At 31.3% G+C, this 26,455-nt stretch overlaps 1 protein-coding gene across 4 annotated transcripts in view; it reads right to left on the bottom strand.

Annotated features, from left to right (window-relative positions):
- The window catches only part of LOC143045992 (transmembrane channel-like protein 7), a 40,339-nt gene extending 15,278 nt beyond the window's left edge, over nt 1–25,061 (bottom strand). The window contains exons 1-2 of one of the 4 annotated variants that reach the window (XM_076218904.1): nt 24,930–25,061; nt 10,238–10,514 (exon numbers count right to left, since the gene is read on the bottom strand). In XM_076218904.1, coding sequence (XP_076075019.1) covers nt 10,238–10,514; nt 24,930 — 278 coding nt within the window. In that variant the 5' untranslated portion in view covers nt 24,931–25,061. Of the gene's footprint in view, nt 1–4,851; nt 5,430–10,237; nt 10,515–12,730; nt 12,850–24,446; nt 24,465–24,929 lie in introns of those variants that run through there. The other 3 variants (XM_076218905.1, XM_076218902.1, XM_076218903.1) reach the window with 3 other exon arrangements.
- Between the last annotated feature and the right edge of the window lie 1,394 nt (nt 25,062–26,455).

Below are 26,455 nucleotides of genomic sequence, written 5' to 3'. Positions count from 1 at the left end.
CGGGATGATGCAGATTTTATCATTACGATCGTGGAATTGCATTCACAAGATAATTTTGTCAGACATTGAGCGAAGAAAAAAACCGAAAACCTTGATCAGACGAATGGATGAATTGATATACCAGAACGTTTACACGCTGATGTAATGTGAATATAGATCTTGTTTTGTACTAGATAGATACAATGAACGTACTAGTTCAAAACTTAGATCTAACAGGGCACAGAAAGACATGTCTCATGACTAGAGGAGAACCAGCTAATGTCAAATTTCAAGTCTTTGGCTTGATCCGACAGGGGTTCAAACCAATTTTCTCTTGCACTCGAGGCAAGCACGCTACTGTGAATTCAATAGACAAGGTCGTTAAAAACTTCCATTTGTTGAATAGACGGTTAATAATGTTTATAGAAATCCATTGAACGTCTATTTAGATTTCTTGTATTACCGCCATAGAAACAGTAAAAGTTGCATGAAATCCAAAGCACTATCACAAACTACATCTATCGATAGACTTTCATAGAAAAATTGAAGATGTTGATGAGAAAAACGATTATGGCATATACTGTTTGTCTTAAACGGAAATTTAAAGAAACTTGGCGGTCCAAAATCGATGGAATCGTTTTAAAGGCATCTCATATTCCAAACAAACACTTTTGTTCAGGGAAACAAGAGCTAAATACGAAACGTTTTCGTAGGAATTGTATAGATTACTATTAATTTTCTCCTCAAGCTCGATTCTTAAACACTTTTGAATCCATAATACATACATCATTAAAATATAATTAAAAGTCTCAATTTACCATAAAATATCTAAAATAAATAAACACTTCTTTGTGGAATGAAAGATCATTATGTCGTCTTGTTTATGTGATTGTTTAATCTTTATTCACAGCACAAGGATGAAAGAAGAGCATACTCAAGATAACATATCAGATAAAGAGACAAAAACATGTGTTAAGTAATGACGTATACACAACTACACAAATATTTAGAAAAAGGCTTACAAAGGGGAAATGGAGACAATGGTTGACTTGTTTCTGGCCTTACATCTATAAATAGGAGATGTGGTATAGGGAAATGGAGACAATGGTTGACTTGTTTCTGGCCTTACATCTATAAATAGGAGATGAAGTATAACTGTCAATGAGACAACTGTCCACCAAAATTCAAATTAAATGGATTTGCAAAAGTTAAAATTAAAATTTATGAGAATCTTCGTGTACCGTATATAGGTTTTAGATTCTTCTGCAATTTCTATATTTTCATTCTCTTCAAAGGCGAGTGAACCAATATGGAAGGCGAGTGAACCAATATGGACATCATTAAATCAAGCTTACAATTTACTAGGGTGATGGAAAACTGCCAATACTTTTTATTGATGCCGACTAGATCCAATCAAAAGCTGTTTATATGAATTGGTACATCATCATTTAGCTTTAATGACATTTTTGGATATGTGCTAGAATTTTTGGTCTCCACTTTTCCGCAGGTTGAGTGTTATTGGGGAAAAAACCTTTTTTTGAGTAAGATTGAAAATTTGGAACCCCATAGGGCATAAATAATATCAAAATAATACTTGGTTTAATAGTTCTAAAAAGTATATAGGGAGTAACCTACGTATTGTAAAGTTTCAGTTTTTGCCCCAGTTCTGCTAGAATCCTCTAAATAGTTTTGACTTGTGCCTTTTTGCACACCAGTTCATATCATTGGTCTTTATACTGAACTTATTCGATTAAAAGCTAATTAAGCTTTTGTTTTGCTACAGTTATCCCGCACCACACTATCGCATTGGCTTTTACTATGAACCTATTAGAACGGGAACTGCTTACCTTTCCGGACCACCTGAGTTCACCACGGGTTTTACCGGGGTTCGTGATGACCCCTCTTAAGTTGTATGTGTAGTGTTTTATGGACTGTTGTTTGTCTGTTCATCAAATTTCCCTTTCGGTCGTGGTGTTTGTCGAATTTTAATTGGATTACTGACTTTTGTACAGTCCTTTGTTTCATCTTCCAGGGTTAGTTTATTGTATTTTAAAGACTTTTCGTCCAAAACACTTCAATTGGTATGTTGAAACTCTTTCCCTCAAGAGGAAGTTCTTATCCTCGGAAATGAGAATAGGAAGTTGAAATATTTCTAAAGTTTCAAATTTCGGCGGTTCAAGTTAATGACTTCAATTTTACTAATCGGATTGTACAAAAGTTTTTCTTAAAAATTTTCATATTTTTAATTAACTGGTTACTAGATATATACATTTTAATTTCATCATGAACATAAAATTTTCATTCCAGGAAAAGTCTTCAGATCCTTTTTTGAATCAACATAATACAATAAACTGGTTAGGTGTATCTGTACATGTACTTGCTTATTGTAAAGAGATTATATAAACTAACTAGGATTTTCGTATAAAACTGTTTTATTTTATCTGTACTATAAACTATTGTCAATTATGTCATAGTTAAAATCGCTAATCCAGATTAAACATCTTAAAACGTGTTGGTAACTGATATAAACGGATGAAAATTATTGAAAAAAACCGAAAATAAAATGAATAAGGCAACCATTACAAAATGTATCCGGTAGATCAATTCGCTTTGAATTGAGATAGTTTAACTTTTTAGAAATTATATATGCAGAGCAACAATGTCGTTTCTGTATTCAAAGTAAATTAGGAACACATCTTTGTTTTTTTTTTAGATTTGTGTTGCTCAATCTCGAGTTATGACACTTTATAATTCCAATCTCGAGTTATGAAACTTTATATATAATCTCAATCTCGAGTTATGACACTTTATAATCTCAATCTCGAGTTATGACACTTTATATACAATCTCAATCTCGAGTTATGACACTTTATATACAATCTCAATCTCGAGTTATGATACTTTATAATCTCAATCTCGAGTTATGATACTTTATAATCTCAGTCTCGAGTTATGCCACTTTACAATCTCAATCTCGAGTTATGACACTTTATAATCTCAATCTCGAGTTATGACACTTTATAATCTCAATCTCGAGTTATGCCACTCTATAATCTCAATCTCGAGTTATGAAACTTTGTATATAATCTCAATCTCGAGTTATGACACTTTATAATCTTAATCTCGAGTTATGACACTTTATAATCTCAATCTCGAGTTATGACACTTTATAATCTCAACCTCGAGTTATGACACTTTATAATCTCAATCTCGAGTTATGACACTTTATAATCTCATTCTCGAGTTATGCCACTTTATAATCTCAATCTCGAGTTATGACACTTTATAATCTCAATCTCGTGTTATGACACTTTATAATCTCAATCTCGAGTTATGCCACTCTATAATCTCAATCTCGAGTTATGAAACTTTATATATAATCTCAATCTCGAGTTATGACACTCTATAATCTCAATCTCGAGTTATGAAACTTTATATATAATCTCAATCTCGAGTTATGACACTTTATAATCTCAATCTCGAGTTATGCCACTCTATAATCTCAATCTCGAGTTATGAAACTTTATATATAATCTCAATCTCGAGTTATGACACTATATAATCTCAATCTCGAGTTATGACACTTTATAATCTCAATCTCGAGTTATGACACTTTATAATCTCAATCTCGAGTTATGCCACTCTATAATCTCAATCTCGAGTTATGAAACTTTATATATAATCTCAATCTTGAGTTATGACACTTTATAATCTCAATCTCGAGTTATGACACTTTATAATCTCAATCTCGAGTTATGACACTTTATAATCTCAATCTCGAGTTATGCCACTCTATAATCTCAATCTCGAGTTATGAAACTTTATATATAATCTCAATCTCGAGTTATGACACTTTATAATCTCAATCTCGAGTTATGCCACTCTATAATCTCAATCTCGAGTTATGAAACTTTATATATAATCTCAATCTCGAGTTATGACACTTTATAATCTCAATCTCGAGTTATGACACTTTATAATCTCAATCTCGAGTTATGCCACTCTATAATCTCAATCTTGAGTTATGAAACTTTATATATAATCGCAATCTCGAGTTATGACACTTTATAATCTCAATCTCGAGTTATTACACTTTATAATATGCGGCCAACAGTTAACAGAAATTGCCTCTTTCTTTATGAAACTCTGGCGAAACAATATACAAATGGTAGATAATGACGTTAATTGTTTTTAAACAGATATATAAATATGATTATATCGAATGAGACTCAGTTTTAAAGCAGAGAAAGTTCTTGATGTTGTAAATGTGTCATAATATATAGAAATTAAAAAACTTATATCTACGCAAAGCATTTAAAGGTTTGGGTATCCCAATACTAGATTGCAAGAAAAGCAAAACAGACAGTAAAATTGTCTATTTACATCTTTATGATGTTTATGACAGATGAAAATTAATATTGCTAATAAAACTGAACAGTTTGTGAACAATCATCCGAAGGGGATATACATTTACAATGCGTTTTGGGGATTTTCAAGGGAAATATATATTTTTTTCTGAATACCTTATTGATTTCGAGTTTTATCCCTTGAAAAGTGCTGTTTTCAGAGGGATTATAATATTTTTTTAAATTAATATTATTATTATTAGCTTGCAGTTGTTATTAAAAGAGGGGCGAAAGATACATTACAAGAGTAACAGTCAAACTCATAAATCGAAAATAAACGCCATGGCTAAAAATGAAAAAGACAAACAGACAAATAATAGTACACAAGAAACAGCATAGAAAACTAGACTGAGCAACGTGAACCCCACCAAAAACTGGGGGTGATTTTAAAAAATGCAACTAAAAAACTCTGTGTTTGAGTGTTGACTTTTACAACATTTTAAATAAATCCCAAATGCCAACTTACTGTCTTCGTCTTTCCGAAATATGAGGTGTCCTCTTTCCCTGCCCTTCTGAAGTATCCAACATTAAATGTCCAGCATTATCAACGTGTAACTTGTCATATTTTCTTCGTCGTATAAGATTTGTTAATTTATTTGACGAAGAAGACGGAATGTGGCCATTTTTTTCAATGTCAATTTGTATACCACTTGAAGATTTTGCCGATTTAACATCACTATCATAACGGGTATGTCCATTTAGAATTGGTGAAACACGATTCCTTGTAACTCCGTTTGGTGACCACATTTTTAAAGACAAAATATAAAAACTCCTGCCACAAACTGCTTAATCCGACATTTGATTGTTCTACCTGTCACCCTGAATTTTTTCACCGTTTAATAATCAAATGAATGCGTAATAAATAAAGACAATTAGTCCATACGAATGAATGGTCCGTTGATTGACAACAATGAAGTTTAATTTAATTTGGGGATTTAAAACCACTATTTGCTATAAAAACATATAGTAACATTTCATTTGATCACATTATATGCCAAAATCACAAATTTATAAACAAACAGTACGTTTCTTTATATTGCACTATTATGTGCTAAATCACGTTTCCCCCTTGGAGATTAGAATAAATATAAAATGCACAATATTTCGTGTACACTGATTTAAATCTTTTCGGTAGTTAATACTTAAGAGTATGCGCATAAAAACTAAAACCATAGTATCCTCTTCTTAATGTATAAAGAATACTTCCGACACACAAACGAATTATTGATAATTTACAATTAAAGCTGGTATATTAAAACTCATGAAAGATTTACCAACCAAACTGGAGTAGATATTACTAAGTAGTAAAACTTAATGTCTCAACCGTTTGTTTTATTTATGAACAATAAAATATATTTAAACCAATTAAATTGTTTGTTTGATAACAAAGAAAAGAAAGAATGTATAACAATATGATGTTTCCTATTTTACAAAAGGATAGATGAATGGTTGTTCACAGACAACTTCAAAAGATAAAATTTAAAATAAAAAAATAGTGAGAAGATACCCTTACGAACGAGCTAGGCAAAACACATTAAATGTCCGACTCTCTGTGTCAGCCTTATACAAAGCTAGATCATGAACATGTAAATTCCTGAATATGTATGTATGCCGCTGGACGTTAAGCTCACTATCTAGCAATGAATCAAAACGAGTCTTTTAATTTCTGTTCATTATGATTCTATTACAACGGCATCATAATATTAATTGATAACCTGATGCTTGCTTACCATCCAGCAACACATATACTCTTGATTTCCAAGGCGGAGAAATATTAAAGTACACTGTAAAAATGGTGTTTAGATTCTAAACACAATTCTAAGCACATCTTTTGTGCACTTTTTTTTTACATGTTTAGGTCTATGTACAATGTGTTTATGATTGTGTTTAGAATCGTGTTTAGCTTAGAAAAATGTGTTTAATTTCTATACACTTTCATTTCTAAACGTGTTTAAATTCACGTCATGTTTAAATATTATGTGCTTACTGAAAAATGTGTTTAGAAATTAAACACAATTCTAAACACGTTTAGATCTAAACATGTATCACAAGTGTATGAATTCTAAGCACGATTTTTACAGTGTAAAACTACGTATAAATCAAATTCGTCCTGGTTTTTCAACCACGGATCTAAAGTATATAGAGAAGTCTAAACATAGTTGCAATTAAGAAATTCGTCACACCTCTACCAGCCCTGTAAACGTATATTTGTTCTGGACAGAAGTTCCGCTTGACTCTTTGTTATAAACAATCCATCCATTCTGGTCCTATTGGAACAAGTATTATAAAAACTTTATTCCGTAAGGAACAATTAATGAAATTTGTGTTCCAGAGGAAACAATATTACAGAATATTCTTCAATTTGGAATTTATATTATACAGGAACTTCTATTTCTTGACGCCCCATAACATGCTCGTAATTAAAAGAAATCGTTTGAATGATGCTTCTATTACTGAAAGACTCCACTGTTTGAAATGTTTTTATTAGACAAAAAAAATGACATGTAAGAAACGCTTGAATCGGGTTTTTATTACAATGTACCTTAAGTTAAATATATATATATAAAATTAAGGTATTCGGTCATCTTGAATAAAAGTGAACTAACACTTTTATATAATTTAACAGGTAAGACTTTTTCATTTAAATGCGATCATTGATTATAATTTCGCCTTGTGGATATATGTTTTTTTTTAACAAATACAAAAAATCTTTTGATCTGATTCAAAGTTTAAATACTACAGTAATACTGATTTGATTTATAGGGATATGTATCAGCTTGAACTGTAAATTACATTCTTTGTTATTAGCAAGAAAAAGGTACAATGTTTCTTTTTGACTTCCAGCGTTGATTTATTTATTGAATCTTAATGAGAAGCCAGTGTGCATGACACGTGTCTCAGGAACCGGCTGAACTTTGGTGACGATATTTCAAGCTCGTTTCCATATATGCATAGACACATATAAAATTCGGAGTACAGTGTTAGCTCACATGAATTTGACAATTGATTGTTAAAACAGATATATTGAACTAACGAACAAGTAAACGGGTATGCAATAGAATCGCTAATAAAGGAAAAATAGAGGATCTAAAGGGGAGACTAAAAATACAAAAGGGTTATTCAAACTCATTAGTCTAAAATAAACTCTGACAACGTCTAAATTGCAAATGCATGGGAGATTTAGCAGATAGAAAAGATAGTTCCATGTGTTTATAATCTGGAACTGATGCATTATATATCTTACATTTGTGTTACATTTAGAGGAAGTGTTTTTCCACAAATCATCGTCATTTTCATGGGAACCAACTGTGTCCCTCTTCTTGCTAACTTGTTTCTTTATTTTTATGAGTCTAAAGAATTCATGTAATTGACCTTCCGCTATATATATGATGTTCCCTCACTCAATAATTCAAATTGCTGTGCCTATGTTGAACGCATCTATCCAATCGAACTTCAAATAAAGGAGACAGTAGACGCATTTAAGTCTGCCTCCTATCTTGACTTGCATCTAGGAATTGACAATGATGGTCGGTTGAAAACAAAATTTAACGACAAACGACAAAAGAGATGATTACATTCCAGCAACGCCTGCAAACGGAGTACATATCACCCAAATGAAACGATATACCTGGCTTGTATTTCCTATCATGATTTCCTTGATAAAGGGTTGCTGCTCACAATCTAGGAAGCTATCAAACCAAGAGTCTTAATAGTGAAGTTGAAATCATCCCTTCGTAAATTTTACGGACATCATCACGAGTTGGATGACTGTTATGGAATATCTGTTTCACAGATGATAGCGGATATGTTCCTTATGTCGAAACAACATATACATCCCGTCCTTTTTTCACGAATGTGACATACCGAATAAGAATTGCTACAGGGTTTATAATCATATGAGCATCACGACGGGTGTCACATTTGGAGCAGGAACACCTAAAATCTGGATTTTGGTGGGATTCGTGTTGCATTGTCCATAGTTTTCTATTTCTTTTTCAGCCATGGCGCGCGTTGTCGGTTTATTTTTGATTTATTAGTTTGAATGTCCCTCCGGTATCTTTTGACCCTCTTCTACAGTCTCCGATTTTATTGACTTCAGTAATTCAAGATGCCCAAGGTATTTTTTTGTTTGCTTTATTTTTTTTAACTGGTGTTGTAAGGCAACTAACTGTCTCTATACCCTCATTTCCTTTTAATCATAATGTACATGTACTACAAATCGCCAAAAGTCTTTTGATTGTTTGTGTCATTATGTTCTTATGCTTCACTCTCCCTTCCTATCTATTCGTTTACATGAGATAGGGATGGCATTTTCAAAGTCAGTCTATTACGTTACAGAGAGCTTGTTATGCCGTCAATATAATAGTCTGTATTCAAAACATACAATGTGACATGAAAAATAGATTAACTCTTTGACACATTCCCATTTCTATTTCCAAATATGAAGAAAACAATAAACAAATTGATTGACATTTCACTGATACAGCAGTATATATTGTTGACTACAAGAGTAAATTTTATGGATAATAATGATTGAATTGTTCTGGTAAGTCGAGGAAAGAATGCAATGAAAGAACAGGAGGTCAAAAAGCGAACACTCATAGTATCTATTGTCAATTGAAAACACAAAGGTCACTAGGAGATATTGCCGTGAAGAAGTCAACATAAGACCTACGTGACAAGTTTTAACCTATACGGAAATCTAGACTCTACAAGTACATGCCTTGGATGTCAGGTCTTAAGTCATACCAAACACAATGGTGAGTGTAACACCACGCATAGCCAAACCGAATAAAAACCTCAACGCAGATCTTGCTGTTGTACCCAAAGATATTAAGGAAACCATTAGCACACTGTTCGAATGATCAATTATCCTATTATTGTGTATCTATTCAACTATATTATCTAGGTCTATTATGTAAAAGACAATGCCGACGTTTTCAATTAATTATTAAGAACAAAGGCATAAGGCAATTGATTGTAATCTATCCGGTTACGTTGACCGATCAATAAATAAACATCAATAAATAATATTAAATATACTAAATGATAAAGCAGATTTTCTATGGATTGATGTTGATCGGAAAACGAAAGAACATATATAAACATTTTTCTTTCTAATGTCCGTTGCTAATTCTTTTTCCCAAGACTTGCTTCCAGCTTATTGCTATTCAAATTGTTTTTTTCTCTCCTATAAACCGGTTATGCACTAATTCAAAGGATTTCGTAATACAAAATGCATATTTTCTCGGTCGACCCCATTTCTATTCGTTGTTTTTTGTTTAGTTGTTGTACAGCCCAGTATATGATATTTGATATTGATATCATGGTAAAGCAAGTCAGAAACAATTCGTTAACCAATGTAAGAAGGCACTGAAAGTGATCTATGATTCTTTGTACTGAATAACATTTGAAAGCCGTTATGCATTTATAGAAATCGTAGTTCATATGAATAGATATTAGAAGTTGTTGTATGAGTGTCAACGAGTCAACTCTCAATCCATGTCACAATTTGTAAAAGAAAACCATGATAGGTCAAAGTACATGTATGATCTTCAACACGGAGCCTTGGTTCACATAGAACAGCAAGCTATAAAAGCCCCTTTGACAAACTTAAAGGTAGAATAATTCACAATAAGTCTGCTTATTTAAGATACATCATACAGGTACACCAAAACAAACATCTTCACATAACTTACTTTACTGTGCTCCTTTTTGCCATAGAACATGGTAAACTTCACATAACTTACTTTATTGTTCTCTTGGTTGCCATTGAACATGGTAAACTTCACATAACTTACTTTATTGTGTTCTGTGTTGTCATTGAACATGGTAAACTTCACATAACTTACTTTATTGTTCTCTTGGTTGCCATTGAACATGGTAAAGATTTTATTGTAACTAATGCTTTCCATTGTTCCTCTTCGTTTTGAATGTATTTCTGATTTATTCCGAATTCACCAAGTTCTTCGTCAAGATTTTCCTCTGGATGAACCCTGTTTTTTTGTCGTCGCTTTGCTATTGTTTTTCTAGATTTAGACAAACCAAGATTTGAATGTAAATGTTGTTTGCTCGGTAACATACTGACTATTGCCGAAACTTGGTCCTTGTTTCTGTTTCTGGACTCCACTGAAAACATAAAGTTATACAAATTAATATAACATGAATCTGATTAATATATAATCATAATAGCATAGACCTAATTGTTTTGTTACAAACATTTGTTTATATTAATTATGAAGAACATAAGATGGGGTGTTATTTTTCATATGAAAGCATCAAATAAATATAACTAAGAAGCCCCAATAGTTTTTTTTTTCAAGTATATAGATGTATCTTTCTTTGTATGAATGTTATTGTTTCAATTCCTTGATTTAATTTGCTCTTTTATTTCTCTTTTTGCTTTGATACATTTCCAAGTAAACTCGTAAACAACAAATGAACGAAGAAGGATTTGTTTTATTGAAGACATCCAGGCGTGAATCCAACCATTTTGTTAAGAAATATATATTTTGAATGTATGAGTCAGAATAGCTAAGATTCACACTTTTGTTTATATTTTTAACTAGACTAGGCCAACTAGTAAATTTAGGCAAAATTGTCATCAGGGCAGATCGCCGATAGTCTCTATAACTTATTCATAACTTTTCTGAGCTCGGGATCGTTCGGAATATGCATGCAATATTGTTTAGAGTAGACATGAATCTGCGTTTGTCCATTACCTCTTCTTATATCTACATTCGCATTTAACAAGAAAAAATATTCGTAGACAATGCCGATCCGTAATTTCAACTTTCTAGTTACGATACATCCTTTTTCGTTGATACTGCGTGCAGCAACATCAATTAACCAATGAATCAAAACCACGATTGTAAAGGTTTACGTCTCTTATGTATACATATTAATTTCATTCTACATGATTTCTCCATATGTAATAATGACTGTGAATGATTCAAAGTGTAAAAGAGTATATCATGTATCATCAATTTATCATAAAACCAATTTTAACTGCAGGATCATTCACGTGCAACATTCATCAATGCATATCTATAATTCATATATGTAAAACATGTTTAATTTCGCACAACAGTTACTTTCATAAATTATTATAAAACCCAGGAAAGAAAGAATGCTTATTTTTATCAGGATTATAAAACTTTATTGAATTTTCACAACAGGCTCTCAAAATGTAAATATTAAAAATCGTGATCTACTAGTATATCAAAAGTTGAACTTTGGCCTCGAGTCTACTTTAAGAAAGGTTCTTCAAGAGACACGTGTTCGCAGAAATAATACAATAACAAGTTCTAGATGTTATAACAAGAGTAATTTTGTTTGTATTTAGGTTGGGAGTGAGGTAAAAAAAACTACCTACGAAAGCATAATATGAATGCTTTAACTGTTAAGAGTACGTGTCTTTTCTTTTACTCTTTAATTATTGTTTATTACTTACTTAACATTATGCTTATTAGTCGATTTTCGACCTTGTTTTTTTATTTAACACTTAACAATAATTTGTTAAAGTGTGTTATCACTTTCATTAATTCACTGATGACCATGTTATAAGCATCAGTTGTTTGTTTATTTTTTCCCGGTATATTTGGAATAACTGTTCAGAACACGTGTTATTAAGGGTGTGAGTAACGTGACAACTTCTTGGTGTCAATTGTTAGGAGCATGTGTCATCTTAGGTATGAGTGACATGGCCTGTTCAGAACAGGTGTCATCTCAAATATAATTTCGATTACCGCAGAGATCAAGAAAATGTAGTACCAAGTAGCGAGTCGACATTTTTGGACGTTTTCATACTAAAAATTATTTACATTTTTTTTTGGGCGATAAAAAAGAGGCGATGGAGGGGGCTGCACGCCATTTAATCCCTCACCCCAGGATCCACCCTGAACCGAGCGAGTTGATGTGAAACCTATTAGGAACATCTGTTATCTCAAAAAAGGTATTACGAGTGTAGTATATCGGGATTGTTAAATGCCATACAAATAATCATCCGAGTCGTTCCCATATGGTTAGCTATTCAGTAAATGTGTTTTACGTCGGATAAAAATATGCTCATAAACATTTACGGCCTTTAAAGTAACAAAATATGTGGATTATCATTCTAAGATTCTTATATATATGTTACTTTGTAAATTTAAACAAGGGATTTCCTTGTCAAAGCAAACAGTTTGTCCATAAAATCCAGTTTAGTGATTGTCATTAAAAGAATAGTTTAAACATACAAACTACTCCAGACTGACAGAGGGTATAACCCTACTTGTTAAGTACACAATAGTTTTAAATAAAAAAAGAAAATTTGATCAAAGACACATTCAGATGAAATATCCTACCCTGAACTTGATCTAGAAGCCATGATGTGAATTTAAATCCTGCCATTTTTTTCACTTTTATTGTCTTGATAGATATGTAGATCCTGTACAGGACAGGTGACTCGTTAACTACTATATTGATTTACAGATAAAAGTATTTCGTATGACCATCGATTTCCACCCGCAAAGGAAGGAAGTGTAAATAAAAGTATATTGTAAGTGTAAATAGATAAAAGGATCTAATATGGAAATTCTTTTGTCTAAGGGTAGAAATAGAACTCCTAAAGGAATGACGATATCGTGTTTGTTAACAGCTATATACAGATCCGGATCCGAATTCATTAAAAAAAGATGTTTTCAAAAAACATTGCTCAACTTTGGTATTCAATTTAAAATCTGAACCGGCATATAACTTTGAAATAAATGGTTAATGATTAAACTTTTCAGTTGTTTTTTAACATGTACTTATTAATTTTCATATACTTATAAAAAAAGAGGGCGAAAGATACCAGAAGAACATTCAAACTCATAGATTGAAAATAAATTGAGTTTCTGAGATACGGCGCAACATGTGAAAACAACCCCCTTTTTTATACAAAAAAACCAATAACTCTAAAATAACATTTTGAATCATCACCAAAATTATACAGTTCTTTAGATTAATTCAACTAAGAAGTGTGGAAACTTTAAAGCAATAATCATAAATCGTTTTTGAGATACGGCGGGACATGTGACCCCCCCTTTTTTTTTTTACAAAAAGCTCAAGAACTCTGAAATAAATTAAAATTTGGAATCATCACCAAAAGTATACAAAGCTTTCCATTAATATAACTAAGAAGTGTGTAAAGTTTTAAGCAACAATCATAAATCGTTTATGAGATACGGCGCGACATGTGAAAAAAACACACCCCTGTTTTAGTTACAAAGTCCCGTAACTCAAAAAGTTTTAATCTTATTTTCAACAAAAAGTATGCAGATCGTTTGACTATCATATGAAACAACTATATAAAGTTTCATGAAATAAGGATAAGTCGTTCTCAAGTTACGGTGCGACATGTTTACGCCGGACAGACAGACGGACGGACAGACAGGCGGACGCCGGACATTTGTATACCATACTAGGTGCCGTCTGATTTTGACGTGCGTATAAAAAAGAAAAAAAGGTGTGTATTGAAAGTGATGTCACTTTTAATTGTATTTGGTTGTTGTTGTAAACTAAAATATATTTTATAAATACACTTTGAATTGAAAATATTTTTAGATAGATTTTGAATATTATATTAGTTCATGTGAACATTGATCATTTAATCAAGATGGATGTATAAATATTGACAAAGCCATTAACAAATTATTGATTAAGTTATAAAACCAATTATATAATACGCATACAGTAAATTGTTGTTTCTCGGTTAAAAATTTTATTTATAGAACATTTTATTTAATGAAATATTGTTTATTTACAATACCTATAAATTATTTATTTATTAGCCGTGAAATATCAAGACCTCAAATAAGATATGACTAAACGAACGGACTAAGATTTTATCTTCATATGAGGAAATAAGTACATGATAGGTTTTCAAATTGATGACAATTCTTTCCTATCTATTCGTAAACTGTCATCTTGTGCTAAAATAGTACGATTATAACAGGTTATTGATATACACATCTAAAGTTTAAAGATCTTTAAGCTATCTACATGACATATGTAATCCTATGTCTTGACAACTTAAGTCAATATCATTCAAGATATAAAGAGGAGATCTTTTAAAGAAAGTTTTGTTTTTAGCGTTGGGTACATACATTGTAGATGTATTTTAAACTGGACTTGCGTATGTACATGTATACCCACTTCCCGTATAAAGGAACCAAAGTCACCAGGCGAATACTAAATCAAAAGTGAGAAACACGTGTTTTATGTTGTGAAGATTTGATGCTTCCCCCAACTAATTCCGCTTGAATATTTTTTTTCAAGTTGTGGGGATACAATACACGTATCTAGATTACTATGTTGGACACCCCTAAAGTTGACTGAAATATGAAAATATGGTCATTTTGAATTAATTGTGCTATCTATCCAATGCGAAAGGGAGTTTTCGTTTTACTCTTTTCAATTTGGATGCATAAACTATTTGCCACTGAACGCTTAGCAAACACTTTTCATTACATTATTGAATATCACTTTCTATAGTGTTTTTTTTTTATCTCTGTTTTTTTCCTCCAATAATATTTGTAGATTTACAGAAAGAAATTGACAATAAAGATTCCCCCCTCCGCATATTAAAGAAATACATGTTATCCTGCAATAATACGCCATTGCGTTCAGAAAATTCTTTGAGTTCGGTTTATAGCCTAACAACTGACCTACTGTTCTCCTTCTGGATATAAATACAAGATTAGAAGATACATTTAATGATGATTAAATGGATTTTGATTGCTTATTAACAATTGTAAATATTCTACATCATAAATATGGTATAAATCATTTTAGGTTTATTCTCTATAAATAACGTGCCCCGTGTTTTAAGGTTAAAGATTGTTTTTATTCTCTATAAATAACGTGCCCCATGTTTTAAGGTGAAAGATTGATTATCAGATGGTAAATTAAAAGGATTATTGAACTAGGCCTATAGATAAAATGTTTTTTTTTTTAATTAATTAAGGACTCTTTTAAAAAGTGGCCATATTTAAAAATTATACATGTACCTATATGTTGTAAAACATTTGGTTAATAAAGAATTGAATTGAAAACTGACGTAAGTTAATATTAAATCTTGAGCCGTTTAGACTATAAATATATACGATTTTCTGGTTTATCTGTGTTATACCAATAAATACGCAATTTTAGACTTTCCATTAAGAATTGAATGCTCTTTTTTGTAAATTTATTGGGGTGTAAAAGCGTTGCCCGAAGTACATTTTGTATGAAGCGCAGAAGCGCTTCATACTAAAAATGTGCGCACGGTCAACGCTTTTACAACCCTATAAAGTTACGGAAAAAAGCATTCAATACTTATAATTACATTTTTACCTATAGGATCATGAAAACACGCCTTTTATCAAGTTTTTATTTCATTTACCTGTGCACTTATTGTTGGACCTCGTGTAATCATGAATGAAAAGTTGCATTGTGTTATGCAATTGATTATGGAATATCACGAGATTTCTAGTTTATAGCCAATCAGAATAACGTATTACAATGAAACACACATCTAATGTAATTATTCTAAAATATAAAAGACTTAAATAATTTTGGGGTGATACGACCAAACTGATGCAATTCAAAATGAGAGATTACGATAGAGTCATCACATTTATGCTTACTAGTTTTGAATTTCTTTGGTTTATAAGTAGAATATATAAGCACGTTAGCTTAAAAAACCCTGACATCACCTTTTTTTGTTTGATAAAAGACTTATTGAATAAGCGTCAATCAATGCGTCTGGTATATATTTGGAACAAAATCAATTCACTTATATAATACTTCATAACAATACTACAATGCGTTTAAAATTGTTTTTTTCGACATTGAAATTTTGTTTCAATAAAAATGTCTTTGGGAAATCATGACCCATGCACGTTTCAATACGAAGCCGCATGAAATTAGCTCGCATATTGACTTGTATCTGCATGGGTAATACCTTTTGGTTGTGAACTTAACTTGACGACAAACTGAGAGATTATTTCAGTTTTCAAGTTGCGACCTTTCAGCAGTGCAGCAATCATGACTACTTATATATTAATGATATTTGTGTCTGGACATTTTGCTGATGACACATTGTTTGGTATTGCACTTCTTGACGTTCTTGTCAATACCATGTTTAAGCCTTAAATGTCCGAAATATAGTTTTGACGGAAACGGCTTGCCATAGCTGATCTATTTCACACCCAGAAGAGAAGACTTAAAGTTGACGATTAAACTTAGTATTTGGTCTAAAACCATTGGATGTGTTTTATATCTGATTAAACGGAAATAATGATTTGCTGACACACTGAGAACAAATAATTATTTCCTTTCAGTAGAAGATCAATATCTAACAGGTCAAGTCTTAAGGTGTAGTTTCAGGACACGAAGTAAAATACACAATATTGCTAAAATATACCTTATTATAATGGAGTTTTAAGATAATTATAACTTAAAATGATCAGACAGAACTAGGAAAATTAATGTACCTGGTCAAAATTCGTACTATATTTGAGTATTCTCATGAAGTGTGGGACAATTGGGATATTCGGTTTCCAAACTTAAAAAAACTTCAACTAAAGGTGGTAAACATTATAATATAATGTTTACCACCTTTAGTTGAAGTTTTAATATGATTGACTCCCTGTCATTACTTAATACTGACTACCCATATTTAGAGACTGACTGGGAAACTTTACAAAATAGAAAATACAGAATAAAACATTTTCAAAGTAAAAGATCTAAAGAACAAACTTTTGAAAGTAGTAGCAGATATGCAGAGAACACCGTAACAAAGATTCACAATTATACCGTGTCCAAGTAGAAGATACAGAAGAAAACCGTTACAAAGTAAAAGATGCTGAATAAAACCGTTACACAGTAAAAGATACTGAATAAAACCGTTACAAAGTAATCATAACAAAGGCCAGAGGCTCCTGACTTAGGACAGGCGCAAAATTGCGGCGGGGTTAAACATGTTTATGAGATCTCAACCATCCCCCTATACCTCTAGCCAATGTAGAAAAGTAAACGCATAACAATACGCACATTAAAATTCAGTTCAAGAGAAGTCCGAGTCCGATGTCAGAAGATGTAACAAAAGAAAATAAACAAAATGACAATAATACATAAATAACAACAGACTACTAGCAGTTAACTGACATGCCAGCTCCAGACCTCAATTAAACTGATTGAAAGATTATGTCTTCATTATATGAATATCAGGCACAATCCCTCCCGTTAGGGGTTAAGTATCATACTATCATAAAATATATGAGAAGAACATAACCCGTGTCATGCCAACAACTGTTTTTTTTTTAAATAAATGTGTTTAGTTCCGATGCAAAGACTCTATTAGTGAATCAATATTAAAGCCAAAATATGCAATCTTTAATGACCTTACAACAGTATCGTAACTATATCCCTTCTTAATAAGTCTGTTTAAAGGTTTTGTAAGCTTTTGAGGTGAATACTGACATTTTTGTGCTTTGTAAAGAATATTGCCATAAAAGATTGGATGTGAAATACCTGAACGTATAAGATGTCTGCATGTTGAGTTATATTTACGAATGATTTCCTTATACCGATGATAAAATTTAGTAAATGTTTTGACTAGTTTGTGATATCGAAAACCCTGGTGTAATAACTTTTCAGTAATACATAAATTTCTCTCGCTAAAATCTAAAACGTTGTTACATACACGAGCGAATCGTACAAGTTGAGATATATAAATTGCCTACTCTTTTTTTCTTGTGCTTGCAACAATTCTCTTTTTGTAGTTTCAATTGTTTACACAAATCTATTGTTTATCAATAAATTATTTAATATGATTTCAGGCTAAGGTTTAAGCAAAAATCATAATTTATGTGACTGAGAGATCATTTTTTGCAAGACCAATGTAATACTAATATCTACTTTTAAAATGTCTACTTGATGGTCACTGATCTTTTATCCAAAGGATAGCAAATTCAATGAGATTACATATAACATTGATATGATTAAAATCATAATTCGTAGAACTCTTACTCATTGTAGCAAATCATAACTGTAATTTTAAATTACTTCAATCAAATAACAGGACCTAGCATTAAAAAAAACTACTTGAGAGCTCTATGGTACCCATGTGAATTTCAACTGTTCTCCTAAATAACTGATCATGAACATACTGCAAAAATACCGCAAATGATAAAAACAAGTGGAGATTGAAATATCAAATTCGACAACATACAAATGATAGCACAAAAAGGTCACTGAAATCAGATTTTAGAAATTATTCTGATGATTCGACAATTTGAAAAACTATAATGTAGTTTACAGAGTGTCAAACTGTTATAACAGCAATTTGCGATCTATGCGGCTATACTGATACATTTGAGTACAAATGTATCAGCGATAAGAAACACAAGGCTTAACATTATACCTTTTTTTTTTTTTTTTTAGATAAAATTGAGAATGAAAATGAGAAATACCGGTATGTCAAAGAGCCAACAACTCGACCAAAGAGCAGATACCAGATAAAGGGCCAACAATGGGTCCTCAATGCAGCGATAAAATCCTGCATCCTGAGATGGGCCTCAGCTGGTTAATCTGTCTTTGAAAAACAATGAACTACAGCTAAACTTACCATTGAGAAGTGCTATCCATGGTAAAATTGATGTAGTTGTTTTATAAAAGCGCCTAGACATTGTCAAACATTCAGTTGCCCAAACTGAACGTACGAGTGGTTCCTTATTCGTTGAGAATTATACGTTTCTAAGCTTCCGTGGCAATGAATTATTAATGAAATTTTAGTAAGCAATTCATCGATTATCAACGCATTTATAAAGATAAACAATTATACATTGATACTTTTGTCTTTCTAAATATCATTTTCCAGAAAAGGTATCATTTATTCTTCTATAGTATTGATGTATATAAGTCTAATATAAACAAAGCTTATTGACTTTGTCAATTTTACACTAAAATCTTTACCGTTTAATGTATTTTCAATCCGAAAGAACTGTTACGTGACAATTATGAAAAGAAACTCAAAAATATATTTATATTTTACATTCTACAATTCTATTTCACTGGATTTGGAACAGAAATTGAAAAATGATCTTTGCCAATCACTATAGTAAACTATTCTTGATACAATTAGAACAATGTATACATGTTTTTAAATCTGAAGCTTCTCTTTTTACTCTATTTAGGAGATGACTGTATTAAAAAATTGTTTGTTTCACCCCCAACTGCCACTATATGTAATGCTAAAATTGAAAGAAAAAAATTGTTTTCGACTTGTCGCGAAAAAAATAGATTGTTTTTCGCCGCAGGCGAAAAAAAAAGTTTGTGCAGAAAAAAAAAACCATAGCCCCCCCCCCCCCCCCCCCCCCCGAAAATCAAATGGTTGCTGCCTTACTATAGATAATTTAGCTGATCTGTAAAAATAACATCTTCATGCCTTATATATCATGTACTGTAGCACGACGCTAGATTAAAACTGACGTAGAAAGGTAACATCCGGCCACCGAAAGCTTCATTTTTATGAAGCCCAGGTGGTCATGTGGTCTAGCGCGCCGGTTACAGTGCATGCGATTTGGTGTCACGATATCTCAGTAGCATGGTTTCGAATCCCGGCGAGGGAAGAAAAAAAAATTGCTTTCACAGATTTTACATTGTTGGGTTGATGTTTAGACGAGTTATATATATATTTATTAAATGAAATAATAAGATAAGTAAAAAATTTACAGTTCCATTCTATCGATTTCATCCTTCCATTGGGACTCTTCAGGATAACTGATGTAGTGTCGTTATAGGCTACGTCGTTAAGGAGGTTTATGACTATGAATATATATATCTGCACATGTGAAAATTATTTTTTACGCCTATATATATATTTATATAAAACGTCTGAATAGTAGTCAACGATTTTCCCCACGAGGGCGCTTGATCGTTACGAGTAATATATATATATGTATTGAATGCATATGTTAACTTTCTTATTCATGTAGTTAAGATGTATGTAAAAGCTCTTTTTGGCCTAAAATTTTAATCAAGATTTCAAGATTTTTTCTTGTAAACAAACAACACTAAGATAAGACATAAACTACTAACGGTGTTTCTGAGCTCAAAACGCCGAATACATTATTTTGATCTGAATCTGAGTACCATTATCGAAATTTGTAAATGATTGTAAAGAAAGGCGAAAGATACTAGAGGGACATACACTCATTAATCATAAAATAAACTGACAACTCCATGAATAAAAAAGAAAAAGACAAACAGACAATCATTTATTTTAGTACACAAAAACACAACACAATTCCCACCAAAAACTGGGGGTGATATCAGGTGCTCCGGAAGCCGGGGGTAGCAGATCATGTTGCACATGTATCACCGTCGCGTTGCTCATGCTAGTACAAACTCGATAACAAGTCTAATTCGGTAAGGTATTAATGTCCTCAGAAGGCATAGTATAAGTTACCGTATATATCATTTTAATCTTACCGACTTCCTTAACATGTGGCATTTAGACTAGTGGTCTATCAAAATGATCGAGTCTTTCATACCGTTTATTTAAAGAACCTACTTCCATTGTTCATTTAAAAAAGAAATGCCAACAATAAAAATCTTGTTAGCTTTAAATGTGTTCTAATATGGGATATACATGGTCTTTACGCGGTTGCTTTTGACCAATCATATTCCTAAAAATGTATACGAGTTAAGATAAACAGCTGGAATCCCAGACAGCAAAAACTAATTTTTTAGTACCAGACAATATCGTATCAAAAGTCTCTAGTAGTTTCTGGAGGCAAGCGTATATCATCTTATCTGTTCCGGATTATAAAATCGTGCCTACTGGCATTTTGATATCGACTACTGCAATTGAAAATAATGGAAAACACGAAGCAATGAAGCTGGCTTTTTTTTTTTTAGCTTATAGATAGTTGTACCCCTAAATATTTATCTTAAACAGTAACAAAAAAAGCATGTTACACCAATCTGAATCCGGTTCTTTTGAATGAAATGTAAATAACTTGACCTAAGTTTCGTGGAAAATGTCTTTTTCGATGTAATAACAGCCCGCTCCCTTAAAGGTAGTATCACATCTCAACATTAGTTGTATGCTATATGCGATTTTAGGATAATAATGAAAAAGAAATAAATTTACACTGTAAGAAAAACGTAACTTACGTTGACATATATTTCCGTTCGACTTCCACGACGACTACTTTTAGATGAGTGGAATTTCCATAACTAAGACTAACAAAAGAATCTGAATAATGTCAACCTTCAGTGATTCTAATAGTAAAATCGTGAAGTTATTTGAATAAATATCAATATACAGCCATCAATGATTTTAGTACTCTTTTTATGATAATCTACTCCAGTAAATAAACCGTTAATTATTAATAGGGTTCAATAATAGTGTAAAAAGTCGTCTGGTGTAACATTGTCAATGGTATATTGTTGCGAAGTTAGTTTAATAAATTATAGTATCTTTTATTATATGAAAATGAAAAGTAATAGAGAATACACGAAGCTTTAAAACAAAGATTGGACCAATCTTATATTTTTTCTGCCAACTTGGAAATTGCATACAACTGCAATGAAATGGGGGAAAAACACATTTTTGTCGACAGACTCACGAACAAGCTTTTTTACGTTTATAAGAATATTATTGAAGGCTAATCTTTTGGATATTTAGTGTGAAACTCGAATTCAACCCATGAAAAAAAACCTTGATATCACTTATTTGCCCCATGACGTTAAGTAAATATTTAGTCACAAATTATTTTCCTCTCCTTGATTCATATTTGACATAGAATAATTCGAGGTTTCAGTTTTCTACTTAATTATAAAAACAGTACAGATCAGCTTTCATCAAGTATGAATACACAGTTTTAAATAGGCCATTAGACGGCTCATATGAAAATCAATGCACATGATTGAAGCATGGGAAAGTTTAAGAAAAACTTTAAAGTTTCAGAATTTCATATTGAATATATGCATGAATTTCGATCTATGTGAGTGAAACCCCATGATAAAATTTTAAATCTTATTTCTATCAAAACACTTAAATATATATCAATAAAATGGGGTATAATAAATCTAATTCCATACACTAACGTGATTTTATTGTGTAATATTTGCAAGGACGGTTTTATTTGTACAATATGTTATTGTAATGTTTGTATATTACTTGAACCGTTTAAATATTCTAAACATTTTTTTAGAGGAACTCTACTTTTGTTGTCATGAAGAAAAATTTATTTCACAATAAAAGTGAGACCAAACGTGTTGTCTTCAACACGCATGTAGGGCATAAAATTCATCTAATGTATATGAGGTTAGAGAAATACGTCGTATTTGTCAGTGTACAGCAACCCAACGGCGACACTCATCTACTCCAACAACTACTAGCGGTCAAAAGAAGACCTGCAGCAATTGGTTTGTCTATACAAAAATTTCAATATATAAATTGCCCAGAATAAAAGAAATAAATTCCGCCTGAGAGATGTTCTTTTTGCGTGCCTTGGATATAGCGTTATCAAATTTAATCTGGATATCTTATGGTATATTACACTGAGCCAAACGTGCAGTACATATTTCCTAACAATCTTCCTCATCTATGGTGAGATACAGTTTTTAAAAGTATTAAATTAAATGTAAAATCGACAATTTATTTTTAAGTGTCTCTCCACTGAGAATGTACATATATACCTATGTCAAGGTCACAAAAAGGAAAATGTATGTAAATAATGTCAGACGTTTAATTCAAAATAAAAACAAAAACTTATTGCAAGTCAAGACATGAAGAGTAAAAAAAAAATAACAAACAAACGAAAAGCCATAAAGAAGCATGAAGCCATTATGTGTATGACAATAAAAAGACGGTTTAAATGAAAAAGTTAAAAGTAATATTGGTTGGTTTTAAGAACGTGAAATGATTGTTGCGTATAAATCCAATTTTGATTAAAGTTTATAGAAGAATAGATAAGAATTTATTTAGTATTTAAATAATTTTATTTTGTGAACTGGAAAGTTTAGAAAAAAAAAAGTTTCCACGAACAGTTAAAATTTGTATCGTTTTCTTACTAGACAAAGTAGTAGGTAAGTGGTCTTTTTGGCACGAAATAGTAATTAAGTCAATTATTTCAAGATTAAAAGTGTTGATGCATATATACGTACACGAAAATTAAATATAAAATATTTTGTCGATTTCTACATGTTAAGTTTTGACATTTATTATTGAATACATAAAATATTAGATAAACTCGTCTGGATTCAAAACACAATAAGGCATATAAGGGACAAGCAGAAGCCGGCCTCCGGTGCGGGATTTTCTTACTGTGTTGTAGACCCATTAGTGTTTTTCGACTGTTTTCTGCCTTTTTGTTGGTTCGATGCCTCTTTGACACATTCCCTATTTCCATTCTCAATTCTATATGAACAATAGTATAGTCCGACAAACTAAATATGGTTTGTGGAAGGCGTTAATTTGTAGTTGGCACATGCTTTTTATTTTTCCTATACCTCTCCCAAAAGCAACAAAACAAAGCAAAACAACTATTGGTCAAATTGGCAGATTTACATTGAATTTCGTAGAAAACCAAAATTTATGTTATTTATGACGTCTTAAAACAGCGATTTTTCATTTAAAAAGAATGCAAAAATTAGTGAATGTTTTGTTTTCTGTCGAAAAAACTGAAAAGATTTAACAATATTCCATAAGACTAAATACAAACGAAACTTTTAAAATCTGTCTTAAAAATGTCTACAGATACCACACGACAGAATCCACTAACAACAACAATTAATGCATATTTTGAATTTAGTTAAAAATATCTAGATTTGTAGGTCTATGCGAAATTTATCCTTCTGATTATAACAATTTTATTTGATATTTATGTAAATTTCGTTCGAGTTAATCAAAGCATATCAGTATCATGTTTAAAACATGTATATCCTGTGCAATAATGCATGCAGCAAAATTAATCGACATCTTAAATTACAACAACCACATTATATAGAAGGTAAAATACAATACATATGTCATATAATACTCACTTTTTGATTATTTCTTCTTATTTGGATAAAATATGAGTGCAACCAGAAACACAGAATTAAAACCTTTTATGCCAAGAACACATTATGTTTGGGTATTACTAAACTCGAAATGTCTAAATATTCCATACAACACAATACACTTATATGATAACCACAATAAATAAAAAAAAAAAATGAATTTGTTTAAAAAAATATACATATGTAACTAGATCTGAAAATGTATGGGATATCCTGCCTACTATTTCTGAATTTCTGATAATATTAATTTTATTTTAATATTCTTAAAACATGTGGTAATCTAAGCGTATCAGTATCATGTTAAATATATGCATATTGTGCGCAATAATGCATGCATCAAAAATTAATCGACATCCAGAATATCAACAACAACATTATATTGAAAGTAAAATAGTTATAAGATATGTCACAGTTTATCGAAATTGCATGCAGAAAATGGGATTAAAATACAAAAATGATACTCACTTTTAGATTATTTATACACTTTTTGCCTTCTAATTTCGAAAAAAATATAAGTACATCCAATAACACAGAATTAAAAACCTTTAATGCAAATAAAAGTTTACTTTTGGGTATTACTTAATTCTTAATAGGTCAGTGGTTATTGGACCGTGTATAATTTCAGAAGTTTTCTGTTGTTGCCATAAGAGAAAGCCATACAGACATTTAACAAACATCAGGCTATTTAAAATTACGAATACATACATAACTTCTTCTCATTATAAAATGTACAAATTGTTTATGTATCGGATTACAAGTGAGGTTTAATATTATAAGGTGGACATTCAATTGATGACGTACTATACCGTTATGCATTTGTCACGATTTCAATAGACTTTGCATGTCTTCATATTTTTTTTTTAATAGAAATGTGAATATTCTTTTACAACAAAACATATTAATTGATTTTTCTTTAGAATTCACATACCCTTGCATAATTGCACATATTTATTCTCCGACACTACAATTTCTCCCGCATGTTTTTTTTAAAATGTATTTCTCTCTATCTGCTTATATTGCTCCGAAAAAAGCTGCAAATACAGTTTTGTCAGATAATTCTGACTAGACAAACTTTAAATCAAACTGGTATCCAGAACTACATTGTGAAAGTACATCGGTGGATTTAATACAAATTCTGCTTTTTAAGGCATTCCTAGACACTATATCTAGTTTTCAGAGATGCATTTTCATGTGTTTCCTTGAAATAACAATGAATTGTAGCAGAGATGTTGAATGTATATCATTAAGCAAAAATAGAAAAAATGCTGACATAGCATCAATTTTGTCTTCGGAAGTAAAAGGTAATGTCTTGAATTATGAGTAAAATATATATATCTTATCATTCTTCTAAAGCAAAAAATAGTGTTTGAAATCAAATAATTTGGAGGTAAGAGTTCCTGGTGTTACCCCCATTGAAAAAATAAAATGCTACTGTTATTATTTAGTATGTTTGGGCGCTATAATGATGTCATCAAATGTACTTGGAATAAGCTCATAGTCTTATGTAATATAACACGAATAAGAATTCCAAATACACGTACTGTATTTATGTCAACGGGTATCGTCAAAAGGATGATCTCAATCGAACAGTTCAGTATAAACATAAATCTGAGTTCTTTCCTTAGCTCACCGGATCTTTAAATAATTAAAATAATTATTGGAATTCCCGCCTAATACGTGTAATAATACATGTATACAACCAACTTTTAACGAACAAATTACTAAATATCTTATAAGGATTAAAATAAGAAATTGCTACCAGTTAAAGAATTTAGACAATAGACAATAACAAACGGATTATAAACTACAAATGTATACGTCATGTCATTTAAACGTTTGAGCAGAACATACATGCATTTAAAGAATTTAAAGAAACAGGGAACTGACTGATTACTTAAATGAAATAAATTAATAGAAAATTTACTATAATTTGACACCAGTTATATGTCATAGATGCATACATTTTTGCTTTACAGAAAAGATAAATTAAC

This window comes from Mytilus galloprovincialis, chromosome 9 (genome assembly GCF_965363235.1).
Source record: "Mytilus galloprovincialis chromosome 9, xbMytGall1.hap1.1, whole genome shotgun sequence".
In the NCBI taxonomy this organism is placed as follows: Eukaryota; Metazoa; Mollusca; class Bivalvia; order Mytilida; family Mytilidae; genus Mytilus; species Mytilus galloprovincialis.
Note: the sequence above shows the minus strand (reverse complement) of the source record. Positions and strands in the feature narration are given on the sequence as shown.